We start from the raw sequence: 17,439 nt of genomic DNA on the forward strand, positions 1-17,439 counted from the left end.
AACATGCTGCGAAGGACTGTTACAAACGTCAACAAAACCAGGAAAACTTAAAAGGGACGAGTTCGCATTAGGTATTTCTACAAGAACTCGTCCCGAAACAGTACTACCTACTATCGACTTGGTGATAAACGGAAGAAAAGCTACAGCGCTTGTAGATACTGGTTGCTCGCAATCAATCATCACCAAGAAGCTACTGCCATCTAACTACAAAGTGATTCGTGTAGTGGATGTTGCAACAATGAGCGGAATGATTCGATGTGAGGAGGTTGTTGCTAAAATACACCACCCAACGAATGGGTGCCTGCTTAATGCATTGGTGTTATGCGTGGATGAAGTAATAAACAAATACGACATGATTATGGGCATGGACCTATTAAAGTCGTGTGATGAGCTGAAAATTGGCACTGGGAAATTAAAATTCTGTAATTCTCTAATTAAGTTTTCATCGACACCCCGCGTTGCGACTGTTGAAATTGGAACAAGCAAAGCTTATTTTGATGGCAAAAAATGGATTGTTAGTTGGGAGTGGGAGAACGAACCTAAAATGAAGAACAGAACAAGTCAGTATAACGTATCTAATCAACATCGTGAAGCGTTCGACAACGAAATTAACGAATGGATCAAAGAAGGTATACTTGTCAAATATGACGAAAAAAGTATGGGCAAAGCTAAAGGATTACTACCATTGATGTGCGTCATGCAAGATAACAAAAAGAAGATAAGACCGGTGCTTGATTATCGCGAACTCAACGCCTATGTAAAAGCCTCTACAAGGGATGCGGATGTTATCAACGATGCAATGAGAGATTGGAGACTCATGAGTACAAATAGCAACGATTCTGTGGTGGATCTAAAAAGAGCATACTTACAAATTCATGTGCATACTCGACATTGGCCTTACCAAACTGTCATTTACAAAAATCAACGGTATGCGCTTACACGTTTGGGCTTCGGTCTGAACCTAGCACCTGTGATGATGAGCTCAATATTACGATATGTGCTCCAACAAAATTCTGCACTCGCAAAATCAACAAGAGGATACATTGATGACACTTTGGCAACCAATGGAAACGGAAGAATGCTGGTGGCACATTTGAAGAAATGGGGTCTTCACGCAAAAACACCTGAATATTTTGGCAAAAACCCAGTTCGTGCATTAGGATTGGAAGTAACAGTCAATCCGTTTACAAAGGAATTGTTTTGGAAGAGAGGTCGCGAGATTCCCATTATAAAAAATGTGCTCACCAAGAGAGAGATATTCTCATTGTGTGGTAATCTGGTTGCTAATCTACCAGTTGCTGGATGGTTGAGACTCGCATGCAGCTTTATAAAAAGATGTACTAACGAGGCAGGTTGGGATGAAACTATTACGGATAAGCACGTTAATGAAATGATAAAGGAGGTCGTGGAGAAAGTCATCAAATGCGATCCAGCCAAAGGCGTATGGAATGTCAAACCAAATGCATCCCTTAATGTATGGTGTGATGCAAGTTCGCTGGCAAAAGGAGTTGTGATAATGCAAGGTGACAAAAAAATAGAAGATGTGACATGGCTCCGATCAAAGTCTGATGCAATGCATATCAACGTAGCTGAATTGGATGCATGTATTGAAGGTCTCAATATGGCATTGAAATGGAATCCAAGTGATGTCTCTATCAAAACTGATTCTCATAGTGTATTCAGCTGGTTGAATTCCGAATTGACTCGTGACAAACCTGTAAAATGTGCTGGACAATGTGAAATGCTAATCCGACGAAGGCTTCAGATATTTGGAAAATTGGTCGAAGATTATGCCATAAATGTAAATGTTACATGGATACCAACAACAAAAAATGTCGCAGATGAACTCACACGAGTGCCAGCAAAATGGTTAAAACACAGAGTTGCAACACAAGAATGTAATATCATTTATAAACACGATGATCAGCAGGTTAAAAAAGTTCATTCAATAGCACACATGGGAGTTTCCAAGAGTATGAAGTTATGCTCGCGTGCTGGTATCCACGTTAACAGAGAAACAGTGAGACAAGTTGTCGCTGAATGTGATGAATGCAATTCAATTGATCCTCACGTGGTTTCATGGGATAAAGGAAATCTTGCTGTCAGTAAAGTGTGGGAAAGAGTAGCCTGCGATATTGCTCACGTTGATTCATTGCTATATCTCACCTGTATCGATTGTGGCCCAAGCAGATACACGTTATGGTCACCATTAAGCGATGAAAGTGCAGCAATGGTTGTTCAATCGTTAGAAACAATGTGGTCATTGCTTGGACCTCCTTCCGAAGTTCTCCTAGATAATTGTAAGTCGTTTAGATCTCAGACTATGCAAGCTATGGCGTCGAAGTGGGGAATAAGACTTATTTATCGAGCTGTTGAAAAACCATCTGGAAATGGAATTGTTGAAAGAGTTCATCGAACGGTAAAAAGAACAAACGCGAGAGCAAAATGTGGTATACCCATGTCTGTATTCTTAATCAACAACGTTCCATCAAAACACGGCACACCTTTTGAAATCTTATGCCAACAATACAAACGCGTCCGAATTCCTGGAATCGATAAAGTTGAATCAACACAAAAACCCCTAACTAAGTTTCAAGGATGGAAAGTTGGCGACAAAGTGTGGGTGAAGCCCAAGCATATGACGCCGTGTACACGGCGATGGTTAAAAGGAAGTATCGTGGCACTGCGTAATGGTTTGACAGCTGAAGTTAAAGTTAATGGACATACGTTGCCACGACACTTTTCTCATCTGCAGCATCGTTGTGGGGACGAGAAAGGAGACATAACAACTGATGACGATTACGACCTGACGCTGGTTAAACCTCCCAAAACTAACTTAGAACGCGTTATAATCGAAGATCCAAGTTCCCAAACAAACCCCCTGGATGATGGTGAAGCTGACAATAGTGCGGACCACACTGGTCAAAACTATCCAACAAATTGTGAGATAGAGACACACCCTGTTCGATTCACTCGATATGGGAGAAGAGTGTTTCCTAACCGAAAGTATCAAGATTATGTATGAGCTCTTAGTGAGCTGGGGGAGATGTTGTGATTTTAATGTGTCAATAATGTGCCAATAATTAGCTTTGCTAATTATTGACAAGATTCACACGTTGCATAATTTTAATATTATAACGGTTTTTATAACGATTATTAATTGTTGACAAGAGTCACAAGTTGTATGTTTAAATGCTATATATAGCGAACAATTTTTTTGTAACATTGTCGAGGTTGTTGACAAGTAAAAAAAGATATTAGAAACGAAATAAAATGGCTCTTAAATGCGTAGAACAACAACAAATTCTTATACAAAAGAAAATCAGAAAGAAATTAGGTTTTAAATATTTATTAAAGTAGCATGGTAGAAAAAGGAAAAGAATTTAGTTTATGAGTGAGAAATTCTACGATTATAAAAAGCAATATTTACTTTGAAATGCTTTTATGGATAAAAATGAAAGATATATTTTTAAAGCACGATTCTTTTTTGGTAAAAATTCATGTCTAAGGCGCTAAATAACATTAGGTATACAATATAAACAACGCGCGAACTGCATTGTTTCTTTGCTTATAAAACACAGGAATATAAAAAAATGTCAAGTTTCCATTTATAATTTTAAGACAAATTTCTCTAATTTGTAATGATAATAGTTAGCACACAGGTATGTCTAAAACAATAATCAATGCTTCACTGTCTGTGGCACAGACTAAACTTGATAAGCAAACATCAAAAGCGTTAATGGGACTTTTGTTAAACGGAACCAATGAAAATGTCTCCATTTTATGCTTATTTGCATCAATATAAAGCCATGCACTATGGCTATAGTTATTATTAATCGAATTGTTGTAATTAATTTCATTGTTCATTGATGTCCCATCCCAAAACCAACAAGAACCATCTTGAGAGCATGTAAATAAATTATCAGGATACAATTGGTGAAACATTACAGACCAAACCTCAGCTTCATGAGCATCAATTAAGGTAACAGGCCCATTTTCTTGACGAATGTCCCATATACCTATCACACCATCGCCATGTCCTGTAACTACTATATGTGGCTGGTTTGGATGCTTATCAACTGATAGTAAAGGGCAAGCATTTCCAGATAGTGTTAGAACTTTCTCAGGTTTGTCTAGTTTTTGCTGACGAATATCCCAAAGTTTTAACTGTCCTGTTGAGTTAATTGAAACAAGTTCTGTTGAACTTAAAAACTGCAAACCAGTAACATTTGAACTGTCAGCATTCGCCCAAACTCGGATTGGTTTTTTACGTTCAGGTAGAAGAAGATTAATTCGTCCATCTTCTCCACCTGACAAATTAAAATTTACTTCATTAAAACTATCTACCTCTAAATTTGCATAAAACTACTTTTAAAAAAAATTCTAGGAAATTTTATATGAAAACTAAAATGCAATAAACATTTCCACCTGTAGCAATATCATGACCATAATTAGCTATGCAAGAACAACAGGCAGCTTCATTTGTTGAATCAAAGCGATGGAGCTTTTTCCACAACTGATCTGTACTCATTGAGTTAGTTTGAGGATGAATTGAAATAATTGAAACGTCACCATTACTAGTACTACATAATACTTTTCCTGGAGACATTACCAATAAATCTGCAACAGAACCTACCACACACACACACACACAAAATATATAAAACTAAGATTAAAAAATGCAATATCTGTATTTATATTTTGCATACTTACTCTATGATGAATTAATTAAAACCATAAATAATAATTTTCAAAGTAACTTAAAATAGTTTTATAGTAAATTAATTTCAGTGAATAAAGTGGACGAGAAAAGTGCTCATAGTACAGAGTTTGAATTTATGCTGACTATGGAACACTCCTGCCCCAATGAAAGTTGTAGACTTTTGTCCTTAAAACTAAAAAAATATAGCTCAAGTTAATTCTGCTACCTAGAGTGGTGGGTAATACAGGTGCCTAGATTTACAATGTAATGTCGAGAAGGGAGTTCAAATTGTAAATTACAAAAAAGCAAACTTTTAAGTCTTTGTGTTAAAAGAAAATTAGGGTAAATACTTACAATAATGGTAAATATTGGATAATAATTGCTTTATTTTCCGGTAAAATCTAAGAGTACAAATATTCACAAAGGTTTTTTTTTTACAATAACATTAAAATGTTTTTTAATCACAAATGTTATTAATTTTTACAAGCAAAGATAGCAGCTTTATATTAAATAACATTTAAAAATGAGGGGAAATATTTAATTAAATTGCTTAAACCATCAAATGGAGCTTGAAAAAGCTTTAGAAAATGGGATGAAAAAATGTATTCAGCAATCTAAAGAAATTGGGATGCATATTGTATGAAAATAAGAGAATTGTTTTTTGACAGATTTATATCTCAGAAGTTTGGTTCCCTCAAGAGACTTCAAAATCACCAGTATTGCAAACTCACATGGAACTGTATTTTACAGAAAAAATGCTTTCATCAGTTTTTACCCTTCTGGATATTACTGATTAGTAAGCGAACCCGCAAAGAAAATCTGGTAACACATATTTGAGTTAGTAATACTTTTTAAACAGATTTTATTAAAAAAAAAAAAAAAAAAAATGCCACAGATAAAATTACTACAAAATTGCTCATTCTTTAAAGTTACATATCTCTAGAAAATTCAGCAAAAATATTTTTTGTTAAAATCCTAAAGTTTTTTTGGAATTGTAGAAATCATTTCAGAATGCCAAAGCTGAGTTTTTGCTTGCTCAAACAGAAATCTGAGAAATCAACTTTGTAACCTGCTTTAATTTATGTTACAATTTGGAGAAAAAAGGGCTGCAGTATCACTCAGTTTAACTTAAATTTTGCATTAGAAATGTAATGCAATAATGAAGAAGGAAGGCTTTACGAACAACAGCTATCCCGAAAAATGTAAGAAAGCTGAAGATATCAGTTGATCTGGCAAAATTAACTTTTAATAGAATAAAAAGAAATACAGATAACAGCAAGAAGATTTTAAACTAGGTTAATAACTATTTGTTGCTTCAATCTAAAACAAAATTTAACGAGTCAATATTTTTTTTTTATTGATATTAATGGAACATAAAACAAATATCAATCAGATTATTTAGAGCAATCCATACCTTCAATAAATAGTTGACTCTCTATAATTGGCTCACTGTCATTTTCTGTTGAAACTTTCCATATGGAGACAATATTTTTTTGATCATCACAACTACCTGTTATAAATTCACATGGATTTTTTTCACCATTGTAACTTTGGCACCAACGAACTTTAGATACCTTTTGTCCAACAAAACTTACAATTACTTTTTCTTCATTCATTATAATGATTTAACTAGACTACTTTTAAATATATTATGTAATTTCAGACCTAGGAAAAAAATTATGGTAAATGTGGACATTTTATTTCATAATAAAAATCTAACTTTTTGCATTTTTTAGCTATCTATACAAATAAAATGTTAAATACTTAATATATAAATTTGAAAATTTTGATGAACATTTTAAACACAAAGAAATCAAATATATGTTAAACAAACCTCCTGAACAGCTTGGAATAATATGATGTCAAAATATTCATCTCACAACTACAAAAACTAGAACGTTTTACTTTTTTATCATAAAAAGTATTTAATGCAAAACCTCCAGGATTTTTTTTTTTTTTTTTTTAATTCTTTCATAGCTCCTTTTTAGAAGTTTTCAGATGAAGAGAACTTTGCTTTAGAATTATTTTTTCAACCCATTTGAATAGGTTGACATGAAACAAATAGTTGAAAAGGAATTCAAAACTGCAACTTTTTTTGTATTCTGACCATTTTTATCAAATAACAACTTTCTTAAAGAAAACATGACAGAGTTTTCAATTGAAAAATAATAGGAAACATACTATAAATTAGCCTCATTTAGTGAAATTTTGTATATTTTGTCAACTTTTGTCAGGAACAGATGTTAATTTAGACACTAAAATTCTTTAAAGGAGGCCATTTGGGGAAAACAAATTATCACACAGACAGACACACATGTACAGTATAAATACATTTTAAAACATTTTATACAACCTAACAACCTGATTAAACTGTATGTAAAAACCATTGTGCTTAACTTCTCTCTATGCTTAACATTTACTGTCAGAAACAAAATTACTCTGCAAGAGATGCAAAGGTTCTTGAAATTCCCCAATGTGTACCAGAGTGATATATAAGTTTGAGTCTTTCCTACATCTAAACTTATTTTTTTAAATTATTTGATGTAGGGAAGTACTATGTTTGCTTCAATAAATAATAAGATGCTCATTTCATGAAGGGGAAGTTTGGGACACAATGGATCAAATTTCTTTATTTCTTAAATTGTGTAAAAGTTAAAACTTTTATCTTACCTTTTTAAAGGTAAAAGGTTTGAGATATGTCCTCCATGATAAGAAATCACTAAACACCAAAGATTTATCATCTACCAGCTCACTGAGGTTTAAAGGGAGTGATTCACTGTACCCCAATACTGGAAGTTTAAACAGAGTGCAAATTAATAAAGTACATCATCATAAGTTGTTAAGTCCACAAGAAAGTTAAAATGGCAAGGAACTCTAGCAGTCCTTCCACAAAGTAGTGGTCTGGGTAGTTTTCTAAGAATATCTTCAAGTGAAACTTCAGAAGTAGGATTAACTGTTGGAAGAATAAAGAAAAATGAAGGCTCTTTTTTTGTTGAAAAATTACCCATGTCTTCACTGTGTTTTCACTATGCTTAATACAAATAATTTTACCAGTATAAATAACTAAAGTTTTTCTAGTAGTAAATTTGACTAAACATAATCACTGGGAACAATATTGTTTCAGTTTTGAAAAAAGTCTCATTTCTTTTAAGTCACAACTGAAGAAATTTGTGCCATCATAATTTGCTGCTCCATTAGATTAAACTACACAGCTAACTTTTTGCAAGATTTTTAGACTGCAAATATTTTTTGCAGCTCTGCTTAGTTTTATTTTTCCTTTTGAATTTATAAATTTCTTCTTTCTTGATTTCTGTTTTTTCTTGGTGGTACTTGTGGAAAAGGGGTTATTTCTTCAGGAGATAATTTTAAGGTTAAAGATTCTGGCATTATAGATTCTTTGGAGTTGGAAGTTGAAAGTTCAACATCTTGATATGATGAAATCTTTTGTTTTCAAATCTATATTGCATTGTTTAATTGGATGATCAGTGACAATTGGATGATTTAGTGATGGAGACTTTTTTTACTGAGATAAAAAAAGTCTCCATCACTAAAAATTTCTAGATTGAATAGAAAAATCCCTGTTGATTGAAATCCTGACACTATATTTTTATGGATAAATGCTTAACGGAATGCAATAATTAGCAAACTTGAAATTTCATAAACTAGTATGGGTTTACCTAGATGGTTCACCAACAAAAAATTTGCAGCATGATTATAAAAGGATTTAAATAGTCCATAGACAATTCTGTCTAAAAGTTGTTTCTGCAATGAATTGGCAATATCAACATAACAACCCCTTTCTCTTTTGATAAATCAATTGTATAATAAAGGTTGCTAAGCACTATTACATCAAAAGAATGTTCAGATAACCAGCTGTCATATGAACATTTTGTTGATGGAATAGTGTTTCATAAATATATAAAAACTGCCAAATCAGCTGTCATCCAACCTGACACTGTCCCAACTGTTCTTGAGCAGTCTTAACTGTTCTTGGTGGAGCACCATGTACTACTGAGTCTTTGAAATGCACTCTAGGAAACACCATAAAAGTATTAATAACGGAGGATTTTCATTTTGCCTCTCTACTGAATTAACTTTTCCTATTTGTTTATCTTTTCTACACGCAATGACTTTTATACTCCCCATTTTTTGTACTTTATAACAACCCAACTCATCTGCATTAGATGTCATCAGGATTAAAATGATATTTTTAAAGAATTTCTTCCAATATTTAAAAAACTCTGCAACATTTGTTTTATCTAAACTTGTTATAGGTGACAAACTGGTTGCTTCTGATTTATGTAAAGAAAGATCTTTAAATTTATTCATAAAACCATATAATCCATCTTCTCCAGCAGTCAGGTTTTTTTGTACATGATTTCTAAGCAATTTTCTTATTGCCTCTTATTCACTATGCCCCTCAATCCACTGTACCCCACCCTTCCCTCAATTTAACCATAAAACAATAAATTGCAAAAAACACAATTGCACAAAATCACACCCCAATATTGTAATATTAAAACGACTACATTCTATATACGTTATGTATTTCATCCTCCGTTCATTCGCTTTTACAATTTAAATATCATTTCTTAATTCATTGTGCACAATGAATTATGCACAACGAGCCATATATAGTCATTGAACTACATATTCATTGTGTGCAATGAATTACACAATGACACAACTACAAATATACTTTCCCAGTTCATCACTGTTAATGTTTTTTTTCCTAATTATCTACCCTCTAGAGGTTTTCTAGGTTTTAATTGATATGGCTGGCACATATTTTGGTAATAGCAAAAAATTGGGTGGCAGATGAATTAAAACTAGCAGTCATTTTGGCACAGTACCCTCTCTCATCCATGGACCTATTACAGAAGTAACAATCAGTTTGAAAAAAAACTTTATATTTACTTAACATTTAAAAGCTAGATAAGATTAAATTAAAAAGAACTTACAGCTAACCCAACAATCAAATTGCTGCATTTCAGAGGCCAAGATAAACTTCAGCTGATTGAGGTTCTAGGGAATATATTCATATTGTAATGATTCTTTTTGAGCAATTCCTATTGATTACCTTGCTAACCCCAGCATTGTTTTGGTTTGTAGATTGAACATCAATTGCTGATGGATCATCAAGCATATTCATTATGATCTTCATATATACATTGTGAAAATATTTACTTGAGATAAAAAAACATTCTTTAAAAAAAAACTCCTCATTTTTGTTTGTTTTCAAATCCATTAAAAAGGGAAGAACTAAATGTAATGAACTAAAAAACAGTATAACAAATGCGATAAATTAATTTAGAATATAACTTTATAGTTATAATTTTAAACTTAGCTGGTTTTTCCATAGCATCTTTAGCGAATTTAGAAGCTAATTACAATAGGTATACAAAATTATGACAGATATAACTCCTTTCTTTTTTTCTTTTTAATTTAATTATTTCTTTTATAATCAAAAGTTATGTCCAATCACAGATGGTCAATATTTGAAAAAAAAATCATGAAAATATAGGACGTTTCATAAAAATGGTTCAAACAAAGCGCTTTTTAATTCGTTTCAGTTGCTTCCATTTCATATCAACCTACTGGAATGAATAGTAAAAGAAAAAAATTGAAGTAAAATTTACTTCAACTTGAACCTTTAGGACCTGTACTTTGAGTTTTCGTGACTCGAAATGAAATACGCATGGTGTCACAGACCACCATTTTGAATTTTTTAGTTAAACTAATTATGACAACATTTTTGCAAAAATCGCCGCGAATATCTTCATACTGAAGTATGCATTTTTTCAAAAGGTCTAAAATTAATATTTAAATACCATTAAAAAAGAAACCGGGATTACTGTTAAAAGAGAGCTGACGGAAATCAAAATAAAAATATATAAATTTCAGTTCAGTACTAAACTCAATGCTCACGGCTCACTATGAATCCAAATCTCAAAAATGTGGCCAAAAGTCGTTTTTTAAAAGTATTCCAATATATAAATATTTTTTATAATTTAGAAAGAATATTTACCCAATAGCTGAAAAAAATATTTTGCAGAATTTTTAATACGTCCTTTATATGTTTTGGGAGTGATTTATTGCGCTTAAAAAATAAAATAAAAATTTCCAAAATAATTCACGAATTTTTGTATTTTTTTAAATAAGACAATTTTTATATTATTATACAACATTTGTAAACTTTTTTAAAATTTCATTTTCATATATTATTGTTAATATGGTTTTAATCAAAAAAGAAGTAATAACTCGATTTTTTAGCTTTAGATTTTGGGTTTTTGAAGAAAGGAGAAAAATTTTTAAAATATGTATTTCCCCGGTTACAAAAAGTGATAAAGCTTAAAATGTCCACTTTTCACTCCTCCTAAATTTCTATCACATTGTTATGAACGTATTGGGTATAAAAAAAATAATTTTTTAGCTGCTCGAATTTGCTCCATTTTGGTTTTATGTCAATTGTTTCAAAAAAAGGCATTAGAAAAAGCCCGGGGGGGAGGGGTGAGAACAACAAATGCAAGACTTCATTTCAGCATTTTTATAACTTGAGATCTTTTAAAGTTTATATATATACCTTAAAAGATCTCAAATATATATACACACATACACACATGTATAAACCAATATTTGCAACATTTAGTAATATAGTAAAAATTATTTTTAAAAAATATTTATTGTTCATCAAGCAAAAGGTTTAAAACTTCAGAATCTAAGTTAACAGTACTAATAGATTTAGTTTTTTTGAAGATGAATGATGACACTATTGGATCACTACGTAACAGCAGATAATGATATTGGTTTTCCATTGCATTTTTTCTAGAAATTTTACATGTATGGTTTAGTCTTGCATTTCGAATGTATTTGTTTTGTGCTTCCTGTGCCTCTTCTGAGTAAATACCTATTGGGAGTTCAAAGCAATCAGAAATTTGATAACCATGCTCTAATAGCTTGTGTATTGTAGGTGGCATTATGTACCAGTTATATTTTTTAATTATTATTTCAGAAGTAGCTAAACAATATTTTTTGAAGGCCCCCAAATCAAGGTGGTATCCACTGCACACAGCCTTCATTATATTTCTCAATCTAACAATTATTTTAACATCAACTCCTGTAATGTCTGCAAAAGTATCTGCATTGTCAAATGCTCTTCTGGCTGTGTTACCTGTGTTTGAGGAACCATAGCCATGCTTTGGCATATCGACAACAAGGCTGAGCTCGCTTCTAAACCTATTCTGAATTTCATTTTTTTGCTCAATAACAGAAAGCTTATGTTCTTTTGATCTAGCCTGATACTTTTTAATTTTCATTTTATATCCTAAGTGTAGCACATACTCAAAAAGTCTAATCCAACAATGTAAAGTAGATAGTCCCATAGTAAGAGATTTTTTATTTGGAGTAAACATTCTGATTTTTACTAGATTGTTCATCTCACTCGGTTTTGCAAAACAAATATTGCACGATTGTGATGAATTCGAAAACATGATAGCATTTACTGACTTGCCATCCAACATAGTCAAGTCAACAACAATTTTAATTTTTATGGAACAGTGCTTTTTACTACTGAGAAGATCTAGATCTAAAATATAGTCTTGCAGATTTTCGATTTGTTTTCTAAGATTTATTTCTTCTGCTGCAATGAGTTCATTTGTTTCCTTTAGGTATTGTAGTTCAAGAGGTCTACAAAAATGAGGGCTGGATGGTTTAGGATTATTCCAGATGTTTGAACCCCCAATTTTTAATTTCAAAGGAACTATTGCAGTTTGAAATACTGACTGTTCATTCTGCACTCCAGTAGTAAGATCAGTATCATCAAACCTTTGACTATAAATACTTTGTGAAGATGCACCATCCATGCCACATTTCAAATTGAATACTCCATGTGTAACTGTTTCATCTAAATTTTGAAGCTGCTCAGAATTTAGTTTCAAAATTCGAAGCAAGGTATGGTTAACCATGTTCTGCAAACTACACTTCGCAGACGTTTCTGTAATATGCAAACCCTCTGGATAACAATCTGCTTTTGATTTTAGGATTGCTTTTAATGGGGGATAAATGTCAGCATTTTGCATCAGAGATGAGTTTCGAATAATCTGGTATTGTAAATCACTCAAATCACATTGAATTTTAAGTGATAAAGCTTGATCAGCAGACATCATAATTGGCTGATAATTATCAGATTGGTAAGTTTGGCCTGGTAGATCTTTAGAAAACATTTTAACATTTTTTCCCAAATCAGATTTTCCAGGACTTGATTTTGCATGTACAACAGCAGCTTCTGCTAATTCTTCAGTTGTATGAGTTTTAGCCAAACTAAAATAAAAATAAACAACATCATTATTTGATAAACTATTTCCATTATGATAATTTCAAAAATTGATACTATGGAAAACTGCCTTAACCACACAAGTGTGGAGCTGTGGGTGTATATTTTTATTAAAAATTATGTATTTAATCAGTGACTTTTAAAAACAAAAATAGCAATTCTAAACTAGAAACTACCTTGAAACTTTCCTCCTTTTTGTTCTTAATGAACACTCTATCCATTCTTTTTCTGGTCGTCCAGTTTTTAAAGTTGAATCAAGTTTAGTATTTTGATTCTGAAACAACTCACCCTCTAACCATGCCACTTCTTGTTTAACTAATCTTTTAAAATTACGATTATGCTTTGCATATTTAACCCGAAATTTATAAATAAAAAGTCTAATTTTTTCTGAGAGTTCTGCATCAGACAGTTCTTCATTGGTTAGCAATTTATTTTTTGCTTCAGTTTCTAAAACGGCTTGCAAATTCGCATGATTAACACCAACTTCTTGAATTACGCTTATAAGTTCTAATCTTTTCATATTTAATCAACAACAAAGAAAAAACACCTGTATAATCTTCTAGATGCACTCTTTGCAATTAATATTTTATGAAAACAAAGCTATAAATTTTCTTTACAGAAAACGACTCTATATTGAGTTTAAATACAGTTTACATCTGTTTAAAGTAAAAAGATTGCACAAAGTTCACTTTCTGTTAAAAAAAAAATCGGAAAAAAGTTTTGGCCACTTTTTCGCAATTTGGACTCATTGTGCGGTTCCTGTCCAAGATTAGTGCTAAATATTTGGTGTAGTCAGCGATGAGTAATTACATTAATTTAATTGTAGTTACCGCATTGTAAGAAAAAAAAAAATGCTTCTGGAGCAAAATATGCAACAAAAATCTAGAGTTTTGATAACTGATGAGAGGTAATAATCAGAACATTACAAAGAACATTTTTTTCTTTTTTTCCAATATTACTTTAATATTTATTTTTATAACTTTATTGAATTTACATTTCCAGTGGGCACCCGATGTCAAACTTCTTGAGCCAGACAATCATATTATTCAACAGGTTATTAATTGTATGTATGTATGTATGTATGTATGTATGTATGTATGTATGTATGTATGTATGTATGTATGTATGTATGTATGTATGTATGTATGTATGTATGTATGTATGTATGTATGTATGTATGTATGTATGTATGTATGTATTTAAATTAGTAAAAATATCTATCTGACTTTTTTTATTAATTCATTATTGCACTGTTTTTAAGGTTATTTGTGTATGTAAATTCAACAAGAGTGCTCAATGAATAAAATCAGAGTAATATATTTTATTTTATGTGATAAATTTGAGATAAAACTACATAATGTTTACTACTTTAAGTTTCATGCTTATTGCAATCATCAGGTAAAAAATACATTACTTGAGCTTTTTGTGAATAAATGTTTGTGGTTTGCACATATTTATTTCCATTCTTCTTAGGATACGCCAATATACACTTTGTTAGATGTATTAACTGTTTCGTCATGCTTTATGGATCTTGTCTCTGTTGTTTCTATGATCTTGTCCCACTTTCTTGTTTCCATGTTAAATTTTTTGGATAGGCACACAGTGGGATAAACATGAATATTCAAAAATGCATTTAAATGAATTGATATCACAATCTGTAACTTTTTCAACAGCTTTTTAAAATTATTCTTTTGATGTCTTACATTAATAATTGGAGAACCCAGAATTGAGAAATCAATAATCTAATTAATGATTTTCTGCAAAATGATTCTGATGACAATGTACAATTTGTTAAAAATTAATTTGAATCTCTTCGTTCTGAGTCAGCTAACAGTAGTAATTGATCATTATTTATTATTATTGTATTAGGGTCACTCACCCTAATACAATAATAATGATAAAATAATAACCGGTTGGTACAGTTAAGGGATCAAAGTTTGTGAATGACTTTGTAAATAAAGGTAGACTTTAGAATATATATTAAAATATATAAGAATTTTGTTATGTGTTATTAATTTTGTTTTGTTAAGTTATTAGTCATCCTAATAAAACAATAATTCAATACATCCCTCAAATCATATCAAACCAACATTACAACAACCATAAAAACTAGGGTTTAAAAATTAGGGTGAATAGACATGAAAACTCTGTCTTGTTAGTATAATTAAAAATTATTAACAAAGTGTATAATAAAAATATCTGTTTTTATACTATTTACAGTAAAACAAGCAATAAGATAAAAAATAAATCGTAATATCAATAGTATCTTAAAGCTTTTCTTTTAGGTTGCTCGTCTTTTAAGAGATAGTGGGATTAAATTAAAAGAAAATATTAACAATATGTTAGAAAGGTAATATTATGATGCTTTTGTGGGGACTGATAGCACTGAGTAAACATTAAATGGGCAATATAATAACAAACACAAAAATTTGTCAAAGCGTATTAATGGTAGAGTAGCTTTCAAGTTTATAAAAGTTTATTTGTCTATGCTATTGTAGTTCATGGTGTTAATTTTTTTAACAATTTCTTTTATGCAAACTAAAAAAATGGCTATTTATGAGTTATTTCAAAGTATGTTTTGAATTTTTGAAAAAATATTTTTTTACCTTGCATCAGCAGAAACATTTTAAAAAAGTCAGAAGTTCTCACTGGTTATCAAATATTTGGAGACCTGAGTGTGCTACTGACATGCATATTTGATAGTTAAGAATATTTATTTATCAATATATTGATTCCAAAAACAATATCTTTTGTTTTTAGAATCAACTTCAGAGTCTGATACAGAGAATGGATGCACCATTCATTTGAGAACCAGATATCAGAGACAGACCATTACTGTTATTAAAGAAGATATTGGGTAAACCATGAGAACTGATGTAAGTTTGCATATGCATATTTGATAATTAAGAATATTTATTTATCAATATATTTTGATGATGATATGGATACAACCAATAAAATGACTACAATATCCCCCATACAGCGACAGCAAGCTGGACATGTCATATTGGGAAATAGGCTCCCTCCACAATGAAGAACTCAAATATATATATTTTAAATGTAATATATTTTCTTAAGGAGCTTGCAAAACATTTTTAGGCCTATATGGCAGTCGCAATACTTTGCACCAAAATCTGCACTTTTTAAGGATTGATTGATTGAGCTTGGTTTTTTTTGACTTAATTTTAAAAAGTATTTGGCACAAGGTGATGCAAGAGAAATAGGTACTCAAATTTTTTTACACATCACAATGACATGATCAATTACCAAATATGTCATATACTTGTCTGTAGCACACTCATGTCTCCAGATATTTGATAACCACTAAGAATTTCAAATTTTGTAAAAAAAAATGGCATCTGCTGGTGCAAATTTAAAAAAAATTTATTTTCAAAACATTAAAAATATACTTTAAAATTACTCAGCAACTTTTTAGTTTCCATAAAAGTCAATAAAAGAAAATTGTTGATTTCATTTTTCTAATTTTAGGGAGTTCACAGTTTTAGTGGCTATAATTATTAGGGGACAGAAATTTTGTTGATTTTATGGTGACTTATTTTTCTGATTATATGTTTTTTTCTTAGAGGAGGATCCAATTGTTAAAGTGATATATATATATATATATATATATATATATATATATATATATATATATATATATATATATATATATATATATATCCCTTTAACATTTGGATCCTAAATTTGACAATAATTTAGCTGATTTCAATATTGATGAAACCCTGAAGTAACAAAACAGACTTGATATAAATCTGTTTTATTTACCTATAAAGATGGTAAATGGGTCTAGTTTTCTGAAAGTTTTTAACGTTTTCAGTCAATTTAAGCTGTTCTTGTCGGGTAGTCAATGGATTTTTTTTTTTTTAATTTCATTAGTTGCTTATTTTTGTAACCGAAATAACTTTACTTATATGATTTAAAATTCTAAATTAATTAAAGTTGGTCTTTATATATTTATGCCTTTATAATTTCAACTTCTATTTAGCTAGCGTCATGACGAAAAGAAACGAGGTTACGGTAGTCGATATCAAAGTGGAAGTTCAAAAGGTTTTGCGGTAGGCCCTAGCAAAGTTGTTGGCGGGGATGGTGGGCGTCTCCAGAAAGATACTGATGCAAAATAGGAAGTTGTTTTTTGTAATGAATGCTTTTACGCCAGAAAATATGTGCTATTCTTTAATTGTATTTATTATGTTGGTTTAACATCGCTCTACCACATAATGACATCGTCTTTACGTCAGTAATCTGACCTCGTTCTGACGTTAGTTTAACATCGCTCGACGTTGAATGACATCGGAATTTTGACGTCGCCCGATGTCTTTTTTTCGACGTCGCCCAACCTTTCCATTTCCAACGTAAATCCGACATCGATCCGACGTTGTTCCGA

The 17,439-nt window shown here is 31.2% G+C and overlaps 3 protein-coding genes and 1 long non-coding RNA gene across 17 annotated transcripts; 2 read left to right on the top strand and 2 right to left on the bottom strand.

Moving 5' to 3' along the window:
* The first annotated feature begins 247 nt into the window (after positions 1–247).
* Positions 248–3,025, top strand: LOC149881071 (uncharacterized). The gene has a single exon (XM_090067927.1). The coding sequence runs from the start codon at positions 248–250 to the stop codon at positions 3,023–3,025; it is 2,778 nt and encodes a 925-aa protein (XP_089924053.1).
* A 441-nt stretch (positions 3,026–3,466) lies between these two features.
* LOC145194373 (nucleoporin Nup43-like) lies at positions 3,467–9,887 on the bottom strand. Its single transcript, XM_090069565.1, has 4 exons — positions 9,664–9,887; positions 6,117–9,573; positions 4,429–4,632; positions 3,467–4,310 (listed from the first exon to the last, which is right to left on the bottom strand). The coding sequence occupies exons 2-4, from the start codon at positions 6,316–6,318 to the stop codon at positions 3,652–3,654; spliced, it is 1,065 nt and encodes a 354-aa protein (XP_089925691.1). The 5' UTR covers positions 6,319–9,573; positions 9,664–9,887; the 3' UTR covers positions 3,467–3,651.
* LOC149881072 (uncharacterized) lies at positions 7,968–13,554 on the bottom strand. The gene is made up of 2 exons (XM_090069557.1): positions 13,211–13,554; positions 7,968–13,021 (listed from the first exon to the last, which is right to left on the bottom strand). The coding sequence occupies exons 1-2, from the start codon at positions 13,552–13,554 to the stop codon at positions 11,383–11,385; spliced, it is 1,983 nt and encodes a 660-aa protein (XP_089925683.1). The 3' UTR covers positions 7,968–11,382.
* LOC149881073 (uncharacterized) lies at positions 10,475–17,232 on the top strand. Of its 14 annotated transcripts, none has more exons than XR_016445877.1 (6): positions 10,475–10,633; positions 13,791–13,941; positions 14,037–14,097; positions 15,320–15,384; positions 15,795–15,910; positions 17,041–17,232. It is a non-coding gene; the product is annotated as an uncharacterized LOC149881073 (long non-coding RNA). The 14 variants fall into 14 exon arrangements; XR_016445878.1 differs by having other exon boundaries at positions 17,045–17,232; XR_016445882.1 differs by lacking the exon at positions 10,475–10,633 and adding an exon at positions 12,534–12,652 and having other exon boundaries at positions 12,742–13,941; positions 14,037–14,087; positions 15,320–15,605.
* Positions 17,233–17,439: the final 207 nt, after the last annotated feature.

This window comes from Hydra viridissima, unplaced genomic scaffold, assembly GCF_058129835.1.
Source record: "Hydra viridissima isolate aposymbiotic clone 2 unplaced genomic scaffold, HvirCarnegie_v1 scaffold_12, whole genome shotgun sequence".
In the NCBI taxonomy this organism is placed as follows: Eukaryota; Metazoa; Cnidaria; class Hydrozoa; order Anthoathecata; family Hydridae; genus Hydra; species Hydra viridissima.